Source organism: Oncorhynchus nerka, linkage group LG9a, assembly GCF_034236695.1.
Source record: "Oncorhynchus nerka isolate Pitt River linkage group LG9a, Oner_Uvic_2.0, whole genome shotgun sequence".
Lineage (NCBI taxonomy): Eukaryota > Metazoa > Chordata > Actinopteri > Salmoniformes > Salmonidae > Oncorhynchus > Oncorhynchus nerka.
Window position 1 is genome coordinate 26,033,548 of NC_088404.1, and position 22,697 is coordinate 26,056,244.

The 22,697-nt window shown below is 46.7% G+C and overlaps 1 protein-coding gene across 2 annotated transcripts in view; it reads right to left on the minus strand.

Annotated features, from left to right (window-relative positions):
- Nucleotides 1-1,450: 1,450 nt before the first annotated feature.
- LOC115134856 (ras association domain-containing protein 8-like) overlaps nt 1,451-22,697 on the minus strand; it is a 30,164-nt gene continuing 8,917 nt past the window's right edge. Inside the window, exons 2-6 of one of the 2 annotated variants that reach the window (XM_029669028.2) lie at nt 8,640-8,823; nt 6,538-7,361; nt 5,813-6,010; nt 5,373-5,523; nt 1,451-3,046 (exon numbers count right to left, since the gene is read on the minus strand). In XM_029669028.2, coding sequence (XP_029524888.1) covers nt 2,931-3,046; nt 5,373-5,523; nt 5,813-6,010; nt 6,538-7,361; nt 8,640-8,742 — 1,392 coding nt within the window. In that variant the 5' untranslated portion in view covers nt 8,743-8,823 and the 3' untranslated portion in view covers nt 1,451-2,930. Of the gene's footprint in view, nt 3,047-5,332; nt 5,524-5,812; nt 6,011-6,537; nt 7,362-8,639; nt 8,824-22,697 lie in introns of both variants that reach the window. The other variant, XM_065022455.1, reaches the window with a different exon arrangement.

Below are 22,697 nucleotides of genomic sequence, written 5' to 3' on the forward strand. Positions count from 1 at the left end.
TTGCTCCGTTAATTTACATTTACATTTACATTTAAGTCATTTAGCAGACGCTCTTATCCAGAGCGACTTACAAATTGGTGCGTTCACCTTAAGACATCCAGTGGAACAGCCACTTTACAATAGTGCATCTAAATCTTTTAAGGGGGGTGAGAAGGATTACTTTATCCTATCCTAGGTATTCCTGAAAGAGGTGGGGTTTCAGGTGTCTCCGGAAGGTGGTGATTGACTCCGCTGTCTTGGCGTCGTGAGGGAGTTTGTTCCACCATTCATTCGTTCATCTTTGCCTATATCCCGACTTAGGAGTTGCTTACGTCTGGCCACTCTACCATTAAGGCCCGATTGGTGGAGTGCTGCAGAGATAGTTGTCCTTCTGGAAGGCTCTCCCATCTCCACAGAGGATCTCTAGAGCTCTGTCAGAGTGACCATCGGGTTCTCGGGTCACCTCCCTGACCAAGGCCCTTCTCCCCCGATTGCTCAGCTTGGCTGGGCGGCCAGCTCTAGGAAGAGTCTTGCTGGTTCCAAACTTCTTCCATTTCAGATTTTTTTGTTGTCAAAGACTCCAACCACCCTAGTCATAGACTGTTCTCTCTGCTACCGCACGGTAAGCGGCAAGTCTAGGTCAAAGAGGCTTCTAAACAGCTTCTACCCCCAAGCCATAAGACTCCTGAACATCTAATCAAATGGATACCCAGACTATTTGCATTGCCTCCCTCTTCTATGCTGCTGCTACTCTCTGTTATTATCTATGCATAGTCACTTTAATAACTCTACCTTCATGTACATATTACCTCAATTATCTTGACTATCCGGTGTCCCCGCACATTGACTCTGTACCGGTACCCCTTTTATATAGCCTCGCTATTGTTATTTTACTGCTGCTCTTTAATTATTTCTTACTTTTATTTCTTACTTTTGTTTAGGTATTTTCTTAAAACTACATTGTTGGTTAAGTGCTTGTAAGTAAGCGTTTCACTGTTGTATTCGGCGCATATGACAAATACAATTTCATTTGATAAGATTAATGGAGGCAACTGTGTTCCTGGGGATGCTGCAGAATGTTTTGGTACCCTTCCCCAGATCCGTGCCTCGACACAATCCTGTCTCGGAGCTCTACGGACAATTCCTTTGACCTCATGGCTTGATTTTTGCTGAAATGCACTATCAACTGTGGGACCTTATATAAAGAGGTGTGTGCCTTTCCAAATCATGTCGAATCAATTGAATTTACCACAGGTGGACTATAATGAAGTTGTAGAAACATCTCATGGATGATCAATAGGAACAGGATACACCTGAGATCAATTTTGAGTCTCATAGCAAAGGGTCAAACCTGTTTTTGCTTTGTCATCATGGGGTGTTGTGTGTAGATTGCTGAGGAAAAGGTTTTATTTAATCCATTTAGAATAAGGCTGTAACGTAACAAAATGTGGAAAAAGTAAAGGAGTCTGAATACTTTCCGAATGCACTGTATATGAAATATGCATTGACAATAATTGACATATCGCATATGACATATCAATTTATTGACAATAATTGACATATTAACACTTATGGACACATAGGTTACCATCTATCCTTTCTTCAGTAATAAAACCTTGAACCACTGGTTGTATGTTGTACTGTACCTAGTGTATAATGAAAATCAGAACAGAGCAGAAACAGTCTGCATGTTGGTTGATGTGAGCTGAGGGTCAAAGTTTGATATGATAAATACACAGTGTAAATGCTTCAGAAACAGAAATCCATGAAAAGCTACTTTGCCCCATAGGGCCACCATATCGACATCTCATCCATGACTCAATGCAGTCCAAATGTAGCTACATTACAGCTTAATTCATTTAAATGAAAATAAAGTAATTGCACTTTAAAGGGGTGAAAACGGTGATGATGATGATGATGATGATAATGGCGATGATGATGATGATAATTACGCATCACTTTTAGTCACAAGGTTTCCATAGATAGGCAACCATTTGGGCTATGACACATGGTTCTTATGTCTGTTGCTATATTGTCTATTTCAACTACATCGAGTGTACCAAACATTAGGAACACCTTACTAACATTGAGTTGCACCCCTTTTGCCCTCAGAACAGCCTAAATTTGTCAGGGCATGGACTCTACAAGATGTGGCTGGCCCATGTTGACTCCAATGCTTCCCATAGTTGTGTCAAGTTGGCTGGATGTCATTTGGGTTGTGGACGATTCTTGATACAGACTGGAAACTGTTCAGCGTGAAAAACCCAGCAACATTGCAGTTCCTGACATGCCCAAACCGGTGCGCCTGGCACCTACTACCATAGCCCGTCCCGTTCAAAGGCACTTACATCTTTTATCTTGCCCATTCACCCTCTGAATGGACACCTACACAATCCATGTCTCAATTGCCTCAAGGATTAAAAATCCTTCTTTAACCTGTCTCCTCCCCTTCATCTACACTAATTGAAGTGGATTTAACAAGTGACATCAATAAGGGGTCATAGCTTCCACGTGGATTCACCTGATCAGTCTATGTCATGGAAAGAGCAGGTGTTCCTAATGTTTTCTACACTGTTCATCCAAGCTAAGTGCCCCATCCTGCAGTCAGGTAGGTTACCCATAGTCTTCCCTTCATCATTGGAGCAATCATCATGTTCTGTCCCATGTGGGAGACTAGGAGTGCTTGTACACAATGGCCTCTAGCCATATCCTCTGTGTAAGTGTAGGTCCTTTATCCATGACAGGAGAGTGTTACTGAAGTATCATGCTATTACATCCTTGAGCTAGTCTTATCCCAGATCTGTATATAACCAACTCCTGACAAGAAGTGAATAGGAGAGGAGTTGGCTAAAGACAACCGTTTTGGGACCAGACTACCAAGCAGGCTACCTTTAGGTTGGTAGTGAGGGGGCCAGCTGGCATGGAACATAGATATCCCCCTCTGTGTCCTCTTACACGTAGATCCCTTCTGGGTTCAAGCCAGATGTCAGCGGGCTTTGCAGGACCCGAAGGTGACCGGGCATCGAGGAGACTGGACGCTTCAGGGAACCGGACAGAGGAACCAAGTCTGAAAGATAAAGAGATAATTTGTTACTTTATTTTGCTTTAGATATTTGTTACCTTCAAATCTACTTCTCAGATTTAAATGTGAGTTCCTCCATGCATTACTAGGTCTGACCACAGGGTGTCAGCATTGAACCATGCAGGACACCAGCCATTGCAGTTGATTCAATGGCCAAACATGGAGGGCTCTAACTGATTCAACACACATGTCCTGCTAGGTTATTAGAAGGACATGAACATTAAACGAATAGCTTTACAAAATTGAAAACCATTAGCATGACTACTAATATAAATTCACATGAGGTAATGTTAAGTAATGATAAGCACATGGTAATATACAGTTATAAAAACATATTTGGAAAAGTGATCTGGAAAAACAATTGGGTGAGGGGGGATTTAAAGGTGTACTGCTGTCTGGGTTGATATAGAGGATATTTTAAAAAGGTCTGGTTTAGTGCATAAAACCACAGTCTTTTTACAGTCTCTAACATGGCTGCACCATCGAGAGCATCCTGACCGGTTGCATCACCGCCTGGTATGGCAGCTGCTGGGCATCCAAACGTAAGGCGCTACAGAGGGTAGAGCGATGACCACTTCCTGGCAGGTGGTTGCCTCGGTGACCCCGCATACGACCCTCTGGACCCCGTCCACCCAGGGGAACAGTGGGTTAACTGCCTTGTTCAGGGGCAGAACGACAGACTTTTACCTTGTCAGCTCGGGAACTCGATCTAGCAACCTTTCGGTTACTGGCCCAACGCTCTAACCACTAGGCTACCTGCCACCTCTGCTGGTGTACAGCCCAGTACATCACTGGGGCCAAGCTTCCTGCCATCCAGGACCTATATACTAGGCGGTGTCAGAGGAAGGCCCAAAAAATTGTCAAAGACTCCAGTCACCCAAGTCATAGACTGTTCTCTCTGCTACCGCACGGCAAGCAGTACCGGAGAGCCAAGTCTAGGACCAAAAGGCTCATTTACAGCTTCTACCCCCAGGCCATAACACTGCTGAACAATTTATCACATGGCCACCCGGACTATTTACATTGACACCCCCCCCCGTTTGTTTTTACACTGCTGCTACTCACTAATTATTATTAGTCACTTTACCTCTACCTACATGTACAAATGACCTCAACTAACCTGTACCCCCGCATATTGACACAGTACCGGTACCCCCTGTACATAGCCTCATTATTGTTATTTCATTGTGTCAGTTATCTTTATATATATTTTTTTACTTTAGTGTATTTAGTAAATATTTCTTAACTCTATTTTCTCAAAACTGGATAAGGGCTTGTAAGTAAGCATTTCACGGTAAGGTCTACAACTGTTGTATTCAGCACATGACAAATAACATTTGATTCAATTTGATTAGGCACTAACACACACCTTCAGAACCCGTTTCAAATTCAAGTCTTATACAAAGGTCTTTAAAGGTTTTCCAAGACCACCTGGTGACTCTTGAATAGTTTGTTCTCTCCCAAAGCCTTTTAACAAGCCTCAGTGTTCACAGTGTTCTTAGCTCTCTGTCTAACTCTGTTCTCTCTGCCAGGCCAGCCTAGCCTCTTGGCAGGCGAGATACAGTCCACTGAGTCCATCACAAAAACAGCTGAGCATGAGATGGTAAGAGAGTGATGGAGGGATATGATGACGGAGGGAGAGAGGGAGAGATGAGGTGGCGGCTAGCAGCCGTTGGCATGGAGACCATAAGTTCCACTGGAGGGGGCGAAACAAATGCTCGCTCGCGCTCTTGCTCTCTGTAGCCGAGTAATCCTCTCTCCGCAGGCAGAGGGACGTCACATAGAAAATGATAACTGCTGTAGAAAAACCTTAGTGGGACTGACTAAGTGACCTGGCAGACAGAGCAGTGAAGAGCAGAATGAAAAGGTTACATTTTCGTCATGCAAAAGATCCCAGATCTGTGCAAAAATGGTCATTAAATGAATCAGCATGATTTAATTTGCGTGATGGCAGCATGATTTAATTTAAAGGTTGACAGTATTTTTTGCTCCACAGATATGTCACCCGACGAGGGAAATGGTATGTATAATCCACCTTCTGCACAGTGGTAGTGATATAGCCAATGTCATGAAGTTGCCTGTCTTTGTTCAGTGTGGACAGGCTTGTTATTGGTTGTGTTTAATTGATCAGCAGTGAATCACATAATGTGATTATTATGCCTTACAATGAATAAGGTGAATAAACTGAGACTCAGCAATATGACATGACCACGAGCAGTAGTGAAAACCAAAGATATTGCAGATCAGAACAATGCAAGAGGCTGCACCCACACAGAGGATCGATGCATCTAGCTCATTTGAAGTAAATGACCTGTGCCCTGTCCGGTGTGGGTAGTCTCCTCCTCATCCTCACTGGGCTCGGCTGGCAGCACGGTGACCTTGGTGCCAGTCTGCTGGATGAACTGCTGCAGGTTGACCTGTCTCAGCTCCTTGGTCAGCTGCTCCAGCTCATGCTGCATGTCCTGAAGTGGAGATACAGATTGACCAAAGATATAAATCTATATTTTTTGCCATCTGTACTTCCATAATCTGCAGCCATACTGACTGGTAATCTGTTCCTGGTGCGTGGGTGGGCTACATGTTATGCCCCAACAATCTGCTCATGGTGTGTGTGTGCCCACCAGTATGTTCATTCAACACGGTATATGTGTCTCTATGTGTATTTGTTTATGTGTACGGTCATGCATCAGTGTTTTGTGTGTGTGTGTGTGTGTGTGTGTGTGTGCGTGCATGTCAATGCATGTGTCTGACCTGCATTCTCTTGCTACTCTGGCTCAGGGACCTGTCCACGGCTCTGCAGCTGCTCTCTAGCTGGACGGCTTGTCTGTCCTGGGTCTTGAGCTCCGTGCGGGCCCTAAGCAACTGCGCCCTGGCCTCCACCTCGCTCACCCTCTGAGTCTCCTGTCTTTCCCACCGCAGACGCTCCTCCTCGAGACCCGCTTCCACACCCTGACACAAAGACAGGTTTTATTTTGAGACCAATAGGAGTAAGAGGTGGTTAGGAGAAGATATGCTTCCCAGCACCCTAGCCACATCATCTGTTTTGTAGGTAGTCAGGCTTAAATACAGATGGAAGTGCATAGAAATGCATAGAGAGACATTCAGAGAGAGGACAGGCATTGTCTCTCTTTAAAATGGTGATGCAATGTGCCTGTACACCTTTAATGTTAAGGGGTTATAACAATGTCATATTCAACAGAAATCGTAACATTTCGAATTAGAATTAGAATGACAAAAACTTTATTGTCCACGCAATGTGGAAATGTGTCTTTGGCTTCACCACATAAAAACGGACATTAAACACCATCAGGAGCACATCATCCTCGAGATCATTAAAGAAACTATACATTAGTACAAAAGTGGAACAGTGCAAGTGCAGTTTCGTACAATTTAGGTGACCAATAATAGTGTCCAGGCCACTTGTACATATCTAACTAATGCCCATGAGTCATAAATCTGAGGTGTGCCCAACCTACCTGTACCAGAACCATCCTGTCCCCCAGGTCAACTTTAGCGCCCTGCAGACGTCCCGTTAGCTCCTCAAGCTTGTCCTCTAGCTGCCTCTCGCTCTCCAGCTCAATCTGCAGCTCGCTGGCCCAGAACTCCTCCTCCTCCATCTCCACCTCGTTCTTCCTCAGTCGTCTCTCCAGCCTCACTATCTCCTCCACCAGCCCTCCCGCTCCCCTTACCTCCTCTCCCCCTCCTTCTCCCCCTCCCCCACCACAGGTCTGCAGCTCAGCCTCATAGGCCTTCAGCCTGTTCTCCAGCACACCCAGAGTCTCTCGCTGGAGCCCCACCAGTCTGACCAAGTCATCCATGCGGCAGGCCCACATGCCGGGGGACACTGCCCCCCCTGGGGCTACCGCTTCGGCTGCTACATGGTGGTGGTGGTTCTGGTTCCCACCGTTCCCCTGGAGTAGGAGACGTCGTTTGGCCTCGGCCTCCCTCTCCTCCCAAGCCCGGCCTCCACTCAGGATGTCCCGGAGGCCCCGGGGCCTGCCAGAGAAGGTGAGGGACTTGCGGCGCGGCTCACGGCGGCGGAGGGAGCGCTCACTGGGGTGGCGGAGCTTGGCAAGTGGGGGGAGGCTCTGCCGGTGGAGACCGCGTTCCGGGCCTCGAAGCGGGGGCCCCTCGGAAGGGGGGCGTTCAGTCAGGGAGGGGCCTGTGCGGTGCAGGATCAGCTGGACGTCACCGGCATACTGACCCCAGGTGTTGATGGAGGCCACTGGGCTCTCGTGGGGGGCCAGGTGGCGCTCTGTGTCTCGCCATTGCTCCACCAGGGTATAGCGCCCAGTGCGGCCTTGAAAAAACAGATAAGACAAGTTCAGATGTCGGCTTTTTGTGTATGTCAGCATACAGTTGAAGTCGGAAGTTTACATACACCTTAGCCAAATACATTTAATCTAAGTTTTTCACAATTCCTGACATTTAATCCTAGTAAAAATTCCCTGTCTTAGGTCAGTTAGGATCACCACTTTATTTTAAGAATGTGAAATGACAGATAGTAGAGAGAATGATTTATTTCAGCTTTATTTTGATTTATTTCAATATTATCAGCTTTATGCCAGGTGCACGGTGTTTCCTCCGACACATTTGTGCGGCTGGCTTCTGGGTTGGATGGCGCTGTGTTAAGAAGCAGTGCGGCTTGGTTGGGTTGTGTATCGGAGGACGCATGACTTTCAACCTTCGTCTCTCCCGAGCCCGTACGGGAGTTGTAGTGATGAGACAAGATAGTAGCTACTAAACAATTGGATACCATGAAATTGGGGAGAAAAAGTTTAAAAATTAAAAAAAGAGGGGGAAAAAAGTAGGAGAGGCAGGGGAGAGGAGGAGATGGGGCTTCAATAAGTGGTTCTGCTTTTCCCCTTCCTGGCGAGCGATGGAAGGATGAGTCAGACTTTCCCTCCTCCCGCCTGCCCCACATAGTGGGAAGTGATGTCAATACAGGCTGCTCCATTCCTCTTCTCTCACTGAGAGAGAGGGGGATGGATGGAGGGATGAAGGGAGGGAGGGATGGATGGAGGAGGGGGAATATGATCCAAATAAAGCCTCTGACTAAGATCCTCTATCTCTCACTACAGCACCAAGAGGTTGAGGTGTAGGCAGGAGGAGAGGAACACATATTTATTCATTTCATTATGCATATTTTCAATTAGCGACAGGCTATTACATTTTCTCCAGCAAGCCTAATTTTAACACGGCTCCTGATTAAAATGGGAGTTTAATTCATCACCATTTCATAAACAAGCAACACATTACTGAGAATCAGTATATCTTCTTCACTGTCCACTAGTCCACACTAGTCCACATTGTACGCAGTCAATCAACTTTGGCTTGGTGACAAAGACAGTAGCCTACGTAACCAAAGCCTCACTGGTAAATAGGTTAAAATAGAGGTGCATTACATGATCATTCTACTACTCCCTATGTCAATACAATCCTTAAGGAAGGGCAAAGCACATTCATAAAACAAAGTATAGTCCTACTTCAGGCTTAAATGCCAATACTTTTTATACTTCAAACACACATAAAACAAACATCCTGAAGCCTTGGTCAAGAGTCATAGGTCAGAGCTCACCTATGGCCTGGGCCAGAGCGATGACCACTTCCTGGCAGGTGGTTGCCTCGGTGACCCCGCATACGACCCTCTGGACCCCGTCCACCCAAACCTTAAGCTCCATTCTGGGTCAGGTGCAGCGAGGGGGCCTGCTGCGGTGGGTTGGCCCCATCATTCCTGGAAGCTCCAGCTGGCCACCACCTCACTGAGGAGGGAGAACACAGAGCAAAACAGGAAGGACCTGGTCAGGAAGCACTTTTAAGATGACATTGTTTTGGTTATTTGGATTCTCTGCCCAGAACTGGAAAAAACTGGACCAACTGTTTGAAATAAGTTTCTAGTTGAAATATTGCAATTTCAACCAGTTTTCACCCACTGACTGAGGATCTTTTGAATTGTGTAAAACGATTGATTTTGTACGTGTAGAAGTTGTTGTCAGTATAGTTTGTGAGGAGATAGGCTCATTCGTCATGGCCTGAAAACAATACCAGCCTGAAAATGTGTGCCACTATTTTTAGGGGCTGTTGAGGAAAAGGAGGATGGCTCAAACAGTTGGTGAATGACAGAACCGTCAAACCTCCCAGCCAGGCATTCTGGGACCAGCTGGACATGACATTGTTGTTTTCATCCTGGCTCTCTGAATAGGTACATGTCTTTAGGGGGGTTAGACAGGAAGAGCCTGCCAGTACTGATGCTCTGAGCCAAGTTCCTGTTATTTTGTGGAGAATTGTGAGGAAACAACAGTGAGGAGAGAGCAGGAAGATTGCGTCAGTGAGATAGAGAGGGGGTGTGCAGGAAAAGTGAGTGAAAGGTGAAATGGAGAGGGGGCAGGAAGAGAGACTGCAACAAAGGAGGGAGAGGATGAGGAGGATGAAGGGAACAATTACTTTCTTTTGATGTCTCGGAGTCGAGGATCTCATATTTTGCCGCAGATGTGCCAACTTTTCAAAGAGATCCTACGATAAGTGAGACGTTTTATTGTGCAAATGTATACACACAGAAAAGACTTAAGAGTCCTCTTGAGAGAGAATGACCACCAAGGGAACAGGGAAAATATGTACACGATGTGTTGAAAAGGAAAAGTTAAGTGTATGTCTGTGCTTCTGGCTCGATTTGATGAGGAACATATGGCCGAAACTTTAGTTGGTTCTCTACATAATGCTCTGTGTGTTGTTCACTGTATGAGATCCAAAATAGCTTCACTGTAGTAATCCAATGAAGTATGTGGTAAACACTGAAGAATTTAGGACATAGACTGAAGACTACCAGCTTTATCAGAAATGCATATTTGTCTCACATTAATTTTGAACCCCAATCCCTTCCCAGTCAAGTTCATTCAAGACAAAATTAACAAGACTGCTTTTGTGACTGTAGTAGACTCTGAGTAGAAAACAAAACATGGCCAGTGTCCTTGGTCCATGCAGTCTGGCACATTCCTTCCTGCCACACAATGGACCATGGAAGAAAAGTAAATATGAAATCAGATTAAATTAGGGACTTTTCAAAAGAAAACCCAGCTCCGCTCCATCGCAGTCCTCTTCAAGGAGAGAGTCTATGAAGAGAGAGTAGATAGATGGCCTGTGTCCAGAGCTGCGATGCTCCCTAGAGGGCTGACCTTCACAGTGCAGTTGAGCACAGAGCTCTATCCCTCTGCTGGTCACTTAACCCCCTCCACATCTCCCCCACCCTCATCGCAGTCCTCTTCAAGGAGAGAGAATATGAAGAGAGAGTAGATAGATGGCCTGTGTCCAGAGCTGCGATGCTCCCTAGAGGGCTGACCTTCACAGTGCAGTTGAGCACAGAGCTCTATCCCTCTGCTGGTCACTTAACCCCCCTCCACATCTCCCCCACCCTCATCGCAGTCCTCTTCAAGGAGAGAGTCTATGAAGAGAGTAGATAGATGGCCTGTGTCCAGAGCTGCGATGCTCCCTAGAAGGCTGACCTTCACAGTGCAGTTGAGCACAGAGCTCTATCCCTCTGCTGGTCACTTAACCCCCCTCCACATCTCCCCCTCCCTCCTCCACCCCCCACGTTCCCTCTCCATGTTCTTAATGTCATCTAGCACAGACTCGGCAAGCTGCTGTGCCTTACGGACACACACGCACACACACGGTCAGACACACGCACTCACACACTGCTTCTCCCATGGTGCTTTGCTAAACACAGTGGGTCCGGAACACTAAACAGCATTGCGAGATAAAATCAGTTCAGCTAAATAGAACTAGGGGCTTTGAAATAACAATTTATCATTTTAGGAGCAGGCAAATGAGGGCTGCAAACAAACCCTGTGTGTGTGTGTTTCACCTTTATCTCTGGCCTGGCTCATGATCTCTCTATTCCTGGTGTGTTAACAGCTGGTTAGAAAGTGCTTTTGTTCTTCATCCAGATTGCCCTTAAATGGCAGCAGACTGCAGATAGAGGGATGGAAGGAAACAGGCTGCGAGTCACACACAAATAGGACCCTGGGAGATTTTTCTGCACTGACCCATTACTCTGTCACCATTTTGTTGAACCTTTTTTTCCAGGGGAGTGAAAAGGACAAAGGGGCATGAATGGACACTGGAATACTGTGTGTGTGTGTACGCGTCGAGGGGGGGTTGACATGAAACTGACATGAAACTGGGTCAACCTGGCCGTGCTGCTACTCCTGTTTCAACTGTTCTGCCTGCGACTATGGAACCCTGACCTGTTCACCTGGCCGTGCTGCTACTCCAGTTTCAAATGTTCTGCCTGCGACTATGGAACCCTGACCTGTTCACCTGGCCATGCTGCTGCTCCAGTTTCAACTGTTCTGCCTGCGACTATGGAACCCTGACCTGTTCACCTGGCCATGCTGCTGCTCCAGTTTCAACTGTTCTGCCTGCGACTATGGAACCCTGACCTGTTCACCGTGATTACTATTACTTGACCATGCTGGTCACCTATGAACATTTGAACATCTTGGCCATGTTCTGTTATAATCTCCACCCGGCACAACCAGAAGAGGACTGGCCACCCCTCATAGCCTGGTTCCTCTCTAGGTTTTTGGCCTTTCTAGGGAGTTTTTCCTAGCCATCGTGCTTCTACACCTGCATTGCTTGCTGTTTGGGGTTTTAGGCTGGGTTTCTGTACAGCACTTTGATATATCAGCTGATGTAAGAAGGGCTATATAAATACATTTAATTTGATTTGATTTATTAGACAGAACCAGTTTGGTTTTATAATTGTACAACCCCCCCAGGAAAACAGCCAGTGGTTATGTGAGGGTACTAATGCGCCTTAATACCATTTTGTAACACACGTTGGCAGGTATTACAATATGACATATTATCCATATAAGCTTAGCATTCAGTAAACACAAACAGGAAATACACACCAAATAAAATAAAATGATATTTGTCACATGTGCCGAACACAAACAGTGTAGACCTATCCGTGAAATGCTTACTTACAATGCAGTTCGAGAAATAGAGTTATTAAAATATTTACAAAATAAACTAAAGTAAAAAATGTTTTATCAAAAAGTAACACAAGAAAATTACATATCAATAACGAAGCTATATACAGGGGGTACCGGTACCGAGTCAATGTGCGGGGGTACAGGTTAGTCGAGGTAATTTGTAAAGTGACTATTCATAGATAATAAACAGTGAGTAGCAGCAGTTTAAAAACAAAGAGGGGGGTCAATGTAAATAGTCCAGGTGGCCATTTATTAATTGTTCAGCAGTCTTATGGCTTGGGGGTAGAAGCTGTTAAGGAGCCTTTTGGTCCTAGACTTGGCGCTCTGGTACCGCTTGCCATACGGTAGCAGAGAGAACAGCCTATGACTATGGCTGGAGTCTCTGACAATGTTTTGGGCCTTACTCTGACATGCTTAGCATATAGGTCCTGGATGTCAGGAAGCTTGGCCCCAGTGATGTACTGGGCCGTACGCACTACTCTCTGTAGTGCCTTACGGTCAGACGCCGAGCAGTTGCCATACCAGGCGGTGATGCAACCGGTCAGGATGCTCTCGATGGTGCAGCTGTAGAACTTTTTGAGGATCTGGGGACCCATGCCAAATCTTTTCAGTCTCCTGAGGGGGGAAAGGTGTTGTCATGCCCTCTTCACAACTGTCTTGGTGTGTTTGGACCATGATCGTTGGTTGGTGATGTGGACACCAAGAAACTTGAAACTTTCGACCCCCTCCATTTCTGACCCATGTATGTTAATGGGGACTTGTTCGGCCCTCCTTTTCCTATAGTCTACGATCAGCTCTTTGTCTTGTTCACATTGAGGGAGAGGTTGTTGTCCTGGCACCACACTGCCAGGTCTTTGACCGCCTCCCTATAGGCTGTCTCATCGTTGTCAGTGATCAGGCCTACCACTGTTGTGTCATCAGCAAACTTTATAATGGTGATGGGAGTCGTGCTTGGCCATGCAATCGTGGGTGAACAGGGAGTACAGGAGGTGACTAAGCACGCACTCCTGAGGTGTCCCAGGGTTTCCGGCATGATGGTGTTGATGTGAGCCAAAACCAGCCTTTCAAAGCACTTCATGGCTACAGACGTGAGTGCTACGGGGCGGTAATCATTTAGGCAGGTTACCTTCACTATCTTGGGCACAGGGACTATGGTGGTCTGTTTGAAACATGTAGGTATTACAGAATAGATGAGGGAGAGTTGAAAATGTCAGTGAAGACACTTGCCAGTTGGTTCGCGCATGCTTTGAGTACACTTGGTAATCCAGTCGCCCGGAACAACTGATGTTCTCATGCATGCTTCCGTGTTGCTTGCCTCAAAGCAAACATAAAAGGCATTTAGCTCATCTGTTAGGCTTGCGTCACTGGGCAGCTCGCGGCTGGGTTTACTTTTGTAGTCCATAATAGTTTTCAAGTCCTGCCACATCCGACGAGCCTCAGAGTCGGTGTAGTTGGATTCAATCTTAGTCCTGTATTGACCATTTTCCATCAAGTCCACTACAGTATGTGTTACGCACGCCTCTATGAAGAGGGAACGCAACACCCTGCTACAATTAAACTCTCCGTGAAGTGAAAAAGGTATGGACTGTAGGTGCGAGTAAGAATGACAAGCAGAATGTGGTACCGTTTACAAGGACTTTATTCCTTTACACGGTAATATGGGGAAAAGGGGCTGGACGGAACCAAAGCAAAGAAAGTAAATCTCAAAGCCCCTCTCTATCTTACCTGCCTAACCAATACTTACCTAATTTAGCACCACCTGGTGCCCTAACCAAAATACAGGGGGTGGTCCGCCCAGGTCTTACCTAGTGTGCCTAGACAGCGAATATGCTACGGGTATATGTATGCCCGTGGGCCTCTTGCCTATGCACTCCCTAGGTGCCTTCCCCTTCCCCCCTGGGAACAATTTTTTTTATTTCACCTTTATTTAACCAGGTAGGCTAGTTGAGAACAAGTTCTCATTTGCAACTGCGACCTGGCCAAGATAAAGCATAGCAGTGTGAACAGACAACACAGAGTTACACATGGAGTAAGCAATTAACAAGTCAATAACACAGTAGAAAAAAATGGGCAGTCTATATACAATGTGTGCAAAAGGCATGAGGAGGTAGGCGAATAATACAATTTTGCAGATTAACACTGGGGTGATAAATGATCAGATGGTCATGTACAGGTAGAGATATTGGTGTGCAAAAGAGCAGAAAAGTAAATAAAAAATAAATAAAAAAAACAGTATAAAAACAGTATGGGGATGAGGTAGGTGAAAATGGGTGGGCTATTTACCAATAGACTATGTACAGCTGCAGCGATCGGTTAGCTGCTCGGATAGCTGATGTTTGAAGTTGGTGAGGGAGATAAAAGTCTCCAACTTCAGCGATTTTTGCAGTTCATTCCAGTCACAGGCAGCAGAGTACTGGAACGAAAGGCGGCCAAATGAGGTGTTGGCTTTAGGGATGATCAGTGAGATACACCTGCTGGAGCGTGTGCTACGGATGGGTGTTGCCATCGTGACCAGTGAACTGAGATAAGGCGGAGCTTTACCTAGCATGGACTTGTAGATGACCTGGAGCCAGTGGGTCTGGCGACGAATATGTAGCGAGGGCCAGCCGACTAGAGCATACAAGTCGCAGTGGTGGGTGGTATAAGGTGCTTTGGTGACAAAACGGATGGCACTATGATAGACTGCATCCAGTTTGCTGAGTAGAGTGTTGGAAGCCATTTTGTAGATGACATCGCCGAAATCGAGGATCGGTAGGATAGTCAGTTTTACTAGGGTAAGCTTGGCGGCGTGAGTGAAGGAGGCTTTGTTGCGGTATAGAAAGCCGACTCTTGATTTGATTTTCGATTGGAGATGTTTGATGTGAGTCTGGAAGGAGAGTTTGCAGTCTAGCCAGACACCTAGGTACTTATAGATGTCCACATATTCAAGGTCGGAACCATCCAGGGTGGTGATGCTAGTCGGGCATGCGGGTGCAGGCAGCGATCGGTTGAAAAGCATGCATTTGGTTTTACTCGCGTTTAAGAGCAGTTGGAGGCCACGGAAGGAGTGCTGTATGGCATTGAAGCTCGTTTGGAGGTTAGATAGCACAGTGTCCAACGACGGGCCGAAAGTATATAGAATGGTGTCGTCTGCGTAGAGGTGGATCAGGGAATCGCCCGCAGCAAGAGCAACATCATTGATATATACAGAGAAAAGAGTCGGCCCGAGAATTGAACCCTGTGGCACCCCCATAGAGACTGCCAGAGGACCGGACAGCATGCCCTCCGATTTGACACACTGAACTCTGTCTGCAAAGTAATTGGTGAACCAGGCAAGGCAGTCATCCGAGAAACCGAGGCTATTGAGTCTGCCGATAAGAATATGGTGATTGACAGAGTCGAAAGCCTTGGCGAGGTCGATGAAGACGGCTGCACAGTACTGTCTTTTATCGATAGCGGTTATGATATCGTTTAGTACCTTGAGCGTGGCTGAGGTGCACCCGTGACCGGCTCGGAAACCAGATTGCACAGCGGAGAAGGTACGGTGGGATTCGAGATGGTCAGTGACCTGTTTGTTGACTTGGCTTTCAAGACCTTAGATAGGCAGGGCAGGATGGATATAGGTCTATAGCAGTTTGGGTCCAGGGTGTCTCCCCCTTTGAAGAGGGGATGACTGCGGCAGCTTTCAATCCTTGGGGATCTCAGACGATATGAAAGAGAGGTTGAACAGGCTGGTAATAGGGGTTGCGACAATGGCGGCAGATAGTTTCAGAAATAGAGGGTCCAGATTGTCAAGCCCAGCTGATTTGTACGGGTCTAGGTTTTGCAGCTCTTTCAGAACATCTGCTATCTGGATTTGGGTAAAGGAGAACCTGGAGAGGCTTGGGCGAGGAGCTGCGGGGGGCGGAGCTGTTGGCCGAGGTTGGAGTAGCCAGGCGGAAGGCATGGCCAGCCGTTGAGAAGTGCTTATTGAAGCTTTCGATAATCGTGGATTTATCGGTGGAGACCGTGTTACCTAGCCTCAGTGCAGTGGGCAGCTGGGAGGAGGTACTCTTGTTCTCCATGGACTTCACAGTGTCCCAGAACTTTTTGGAGTTGGAGCTACAGGATGCAAACTTCTGCCTGAAGAAGCTGGCCTTAGCTTTCCTGACTGACTGCGTGTATTGGTTCCTGACTTCCCTGAACAGTTGCATATCACGGGGCTATTCGATGCTATTGCAGTCCGCCACAGGATGTTTTTGTGCTGGTCGAGGGCAGTCAGGTCTGGAGTGAACCAAGGGCTGTATCTGTTCTTGGTTCTGCATTTTTTGAACGGAGCATGCTTATCTAAAATGGTGAGGAAGTTACTTTTAAAGAATGACCAGGCATCCTCAACTGACGGGATGAGGTCAATGTCCTTCCAGGATACCCGGGCCAGGTCGATTAGAAAGGCCTGCTCACAGAAGTGTTTTAGGGAGCGTTTGACAGTGATGAGGGTGGTCGTTTGACTGCGGCTCCGTGGCGGATACAGGCAATGAGGCAGTGATCGCTGAGATCCTGGTTGAAGACAGCGGAGGTGTATTTGGAGGGCCAGTTGGTCAGGATGACGTCTATGAGGGTGCCCTTGTTTACAGAGTTAGGGTTGTACCTGGTGGGTTCCTTGATGATTTGAGTGAGATTGAGGGCATCTAGCTTACATTGTAGGACTGCCGGGGTGTTAAGCATATCCCAGTTTAGGTCACCTAACAGAACAAACTCTGAAGCTAGATGGGGGGCGACCAATTCACAAATGGTGTCCAGGGCACAGCTGGGAGCTGAGGGTGGCCGGTAGCAGGCGGCAACAGTGAGAGACTTATTTCTGGAGAGGGTAATTTTCAAAATTAGTAGTTCGAACTGTTTGGGTATGGACCTGGAAAGTATGACGTTACTTTGCAGGCTATCTCTGCAGTAGACTGCAACTCCGCCCCCTTTGGTAGTTCTATCTTGACGGAAGATGTTATAGTTTGGTATGGAAATCTCTGAATTTTTGGTGGCCTTCCTGAGCCAGGATTCAGACACGGCAAGGACATCAGGGTTAGCAGAGTGTGCTAAAGCAGTGAGTAAAACAAACTTAGGGAGGAGGCTTCTGATGTTGACATGCATAAAACCAAGGCTTTTCGATCACAGAAGTCAACAAATGAGGGTACCTGGGGACATGCAGGGCCTGGGTTTACCTCCACATCACCCGCGGAACAGAGAAGGAGTAGTATGAGGGTGCGGCTAAAGGCTATCAAAACTGGTCGCCTAGAGCGTTGGGGGCAGAGGATAAGAGGAGCAGGTTTCTGGGCATGGTAGAATATATTCAGGGCATAATGCACAGACAGGGGTATGGTGGGGTGCGGGTACAGCGGAGGTAAGCCCAGGCACTGGGTGATGATGAGACAGGTTGTATCTCTGGACATGCTGGTTGTAATGGGTGAGGTCACCGCATGTGTGGGAGGTGGGACAAAGGAGGTAACAGGGGTATGCAGAGTGGGTCTAGGGGCTCCATTGTGAACTAAAACAATTATAACTAACCTGAACAACAGTATACAAGGCATATTGACATCTGAGAGAGACATACAGCGAGGCATACAGTAATCACAGGTGTTGAATTTGGAAAGCTAGCTAAAAACAGTAGGCGAGGCTAATCCGCTAGCACAACAAACAGCAGGTAAAATGGCGTTGACTAGGCAACGGGGCCGACAGGTAAGACAAACAAGCAGAAAGGAGTACCGTGATTAATGGACAGTCCAGCGTCGTCAGCTATGTAGCCAAGAGATCAGTGTCCAGGGGCAGCGGTGGATGGGCAGGGGGCTGGCGAGTGTTATCCAGGTTTTTTTTTTTTTTTTTTTTTTTTAACTAACAATGACTAACTAGCTTGTAGCTAGTTAGCTGGTTAGCGTCTGGAGGTTCTTGAGTGTGTCATAAAAATAAAAATAAGAGTAAAAGTAATAGCGATTCCGTATCACATTGGGTGAGGCAGGTTTCCGGAAGGTATAAACAAATTAAAAATCAAAAAGAGATAGAAAGTAAATGGGGTCAGAGAGTGATTGGGACGCGGTGGTACAGACGGTTAGCAGGCCTGTGCTAACAAGCTAACAGTTCGTAGGCCCGAGCTAGACAAGGTAGCAGTTAGCGGACCGGAGCTTGACAAGCTAGCCGTTAGCAGGCCGAATTAGCAAGCAGGGAGATAGCGAGGGCTAGAGAGTTAACCTTTGGGGGACGTCGCGATGGGGTGAGTCTGTTTATTTATTCCTCTTCATGCGGTGAGCTGGAGATACAGCGATTCAGAAAGCTCGCGGGCCTTGGCCAGCAGATGGATCTTTGGCGATGTCGCAGCGGAAAAGCCTGTTGAAACCCCTCGGACGATTATGTCGGCGGACCAGTCGTGATGGATCGGCGGGGCTCCGTGTCGGCAGTAGAGGGTCAGTAGAGGGTCCAGGCCAATTGGCAAATTAGGTATTTTTGGACCTCTTCGGGTAGTCGGGAGATGGGCTTAGCTCGAGGCTAGCTCCAGGCTAACTGGTGCTTGCTCTGGGACAGAGACGTTAGCCAGGAGTAGCCACTCGGATTGCAGCTAGCTATTTACGATGATCCGGTATAAAGCTTCAGAGCTTGCGGTAGGAATCCGGAGATGTGGTAGAGAAAAAGCAGTCTGATATGCTTTGGGTAGATGTCGCGCTGGTGTCCTAGTTAGCGTTGAAGACCGCTAGCAGTGGCTAGCTAGTAGCTAGTTAGCGGCTAGCTTCTGATGAGGGTTCCGATTCTAAAGCATAGAAAAAGCAGATCCGTACCACATTGGGTGATGCGGGTTGCAGGAGAGTATATTCAGCCTGTGGTTGGGAAGTGAGATTAAAATATGTACGAAATATATACGGAAAAAAAAGAGGAAAAAAACTATATTTACACTATACAGGACGGGACAAGACAAAACACACGTCCGACTGCTACGCCATCTTAGAGCGCGCCGAATGAAATGAAACAGAATATTAAACAATTTCACAAACAAACTAAGAAACAAAGGACATCAAATAAGCTCTATCTGAGCAACAAACTCACAAAACATACCAACTTCCCAGCAATGAACTCCCAGCAAAATCAACCTCTATCAAAATCTCTCTGCAATGACCTCCCAGAAAATCTCTCTAGCAAAATCTCTGCAATGACCTCCCAGCAAATCTCTCTCGCAAAATCTCCGCAATGACCTCCCAGCAAATATCTCTACAAAAAGATCTTCCTCCTGAACAGAACACTGGCTTTTATATAGCGTCAGAAGGAATGGGTAATTGGAGACAGCTGCGTCTTGACGAGGGGGCGGGGTCAGCTCTCCAATTAGCCATGGAGTCGACCAATCAGCTGCTTGAGGGATTTCAGGAAGCCATTTCCTAAAATAAACACATGAAAATACACAAACTACAACACATAAACTGGGGAACGTAACAGTATGTATAAAACTGACAATGATATAGGACAACATAGGGGTTGGTGCCAAGCCAGTGGCACACAAGGCACAGGTCCATCTCTCTGCCAACTCTGCCCCTTTCCCTGCCAGCCTGCAGAGATGCCCATGGCCTGATCCTGTAGAGCTGATCACAACTCTGAGCCAAGGAGCATTCCGTGAGACGCACGGCTTACACTACATACCAACACATTCCATTTCAGCTCCAAGAACAGCAAAAAAAATAGATGCTTTATTGCTGTAACGTAAAACCCAAAACAGCCCAAGTCACAGATGACCCAAGATGCTTTTTTTTGTCATTTGTCTCAATGTGGCACAGCTTCAGAGTTCAGGCTGGTGGTCTCTGGGCTGGCTTCCTGTCTGCCCAGTGAGGTGTGTGAGTACAGGGTACTGTGGGCGGTGTGTCCGCTGAGACCCAGGTTGCTCCTATGGCTGTTCGTGCTGTTGTCAGCCCAAAGGTCCCAGGGCTGCAGGAGTACAGAGAGTTGGCACCAAGGCCAGGACTTTCACTGACTCATACTGGTGAAAGTCACCATATGTTCCTTTGGGTCCTCACACATACAGGGGGACGGGCCACGCACTGCTATCACTTTACCAGGCCAGGAGCTGGCCCAGGTTCCCAACCTCTAGAACAGAGATAGTATCCTATAGAGTGATCATGTACATCTCTGAGCCATGGGAAATATGGCTGTGCTGGAAGGATAAGGGCAACTCTTAAATCATTATCTCATAGCGCAAATACTCTGTCTGCACTGATTCCCTGTAAATTGAAGGACAAGCAGCATGGAGGAGTGACAGCACCTGACGCAAGACATGTCATGGAAGAAATTATAATATTATTTCCTTAATTTAGGCCTACAACTATGATGTATTCCTGCTGAACTGTACTGCAGTAGACTGGTATGAATATGATGCATTTACATGAAGAACAAATGGCCGTTTGAGGAGAAACAAAATGGATTTTCTTCATGGGGCTAACACAAAGAATCAGGCACAAATTGACTCTGGGAATTGGGAGAAACCCCTTGGGGAACCACTGAGCTGTTTTAAGGACAAAGGTCCTCTAGAAAAAAACAGTCTTGTTCCACGCCTGATTTTTCCATGATAGATGTCAATGGCGCCAGAGGAGATGGCTGCCGTTTTACGGGCTCCAAACCAATTGTGCTATTTTGTGTGTTTTTTCTCTCACATTTTTTGTAACTTATTTTGTACATAATGTTTCTGCAACTGTCTCTTATGACCGAAAATAGCTTCTGGATATCAGAGCAGCAATTATTCACCTCGAACTGGGCAAAGATTATTTCTTTAACGAGTCGGACGTGAAGGATTTACTGCTGACACCGGACCAGGCCCAAATCCTCATTATTCGCATGAAGAAGAGACTGCCAATACAGGGGAAGCAGATCTGGGTGCCTTGTGAGAATTTGTCGGCGAGTGGGTAACCCGCTTCTACCATCTGTCCTATTGGCCAATGTGCAATCATTGGAGAATAAACTGGATGACCTCTGTTCAAGACTATCCTACCAATGGGACATTAAATATCTTATGTTTCACAGAGTCGTGGCAGAACGACGACATGAATAATGTACAGTTGGCTGTTTTTCCCGTGCATCGGCAAGACAGAACAGCTGCCTCCGGTAAGACAAGGAGTGGCGGTCTGTGTCTATTTGTCAATAACAGCTGGTGTGCGAAATATAATATTAAGGAAGTCTCAAGGTTTTGCTCGCTGGAGGTAAATTATCTATTGATAAGCTGTAGACCACACTATTTACCAAGAGAGTTTTCATCTATATTTTTCGTAGCTGTCTATTTACCACCACAAACCGATGCTGACACTAAGACCACACTCAATGAGCTGTATAAGGCCTTAAACAAACAAAAAAATACTCATCCAGAGGCGCCGCTCCTAGTGGCCGGGGTCTTTAATGCAGGGACAGTTAAATCCATTTTACCTAATTTCTACCAGCATGTGTAACCAGAGGGAAAAAAACTCTAGATCACCTTTACTCCACACACAGAGACGCTTACAAAGCTCCCTCCCTATCCTTCTGATTCCTGCTTACAAGCAAAAACTAAAGCAGGAAGTACCAGTGACTTGCTCAATACGGAAGTGGCCAGATGCTAAGCTACAGGATTGTTTTGCTAGCACAGACTGGAATATGTTCCGGGATTCATCCGTTGGCATTGAGGAGTCATCAGTCACCGGCTTCATCAATAAGTGCACCAATGCCGTCATCCCACAGTGACCATACATACATACATACATACATACATACATACATACATACATACATACATACATACATACATACCCCAACCAGAAGCCATGGATTACAGGCAACATCCACACTGAGCTAAAGGGTAGAGCTGCCGCTTTCAAGGAGCGGGACTCTAACCCGGACGCTTATAAGAAATACCGCTATGCCCTCCAACAAACCATCAAACATTCAAAGCGACAATATAGGACTAAGATTGAATCCTACTACACCGGCCACGACGCTCGTTGGATGTGGCAGGGCTTGAAAACTATTACAGCGAAGCACAGCCACGAGCTGCCCAGTGACATGAGCCTACCAGATGAGCTAAATGACTTCAATGCTCGCTTCGAGGCAAGCAACACTGTGTGTGATCACGTTCTCCGTAGCTGATGTGAGTAAGACCTTTAAAGTCAAAAATCACAAGGCTGCAGGACCAGACAGATTACCAGGACGTGTACTCAAAGCATGCGCTGACCAACTAGCTACGGGCCTTCACTGACATTTTCAACCTCTCCCTGGCCTAGTCTGTAATACCTACATGTTTGTAAATGATGTTTCAAGCAGACCCCCATAGTCCCTGTGCCCAAGACCCCCATAGTCCCTGTGCCTACCGACCCGTAGCACTCACATCTGTAGCCATGAAGTGCTTGGAAAGGCTGGTCATGGCTCACATCAACACCATCATCCCAGAAACCCTAGACCCACTCCAATTTGCATACCGGACCAGCAGATCCACAGCTCACGCAATCTCCACACTGCCCTTTCCCAGCTGGACAAAAGGAACACCTACGTGAGAATGCTATTCATTGACTACAGCTCAGCGTTCAACACCATAGTGCCCTCAAAGCTCATCCCTAAGATAAGGACCCTGGGACTAAACACTGGATCCTGGACTTCTTGATGGGTCACCCATGCTGATCCTCAACACTAGGGCCCCTCAGGGG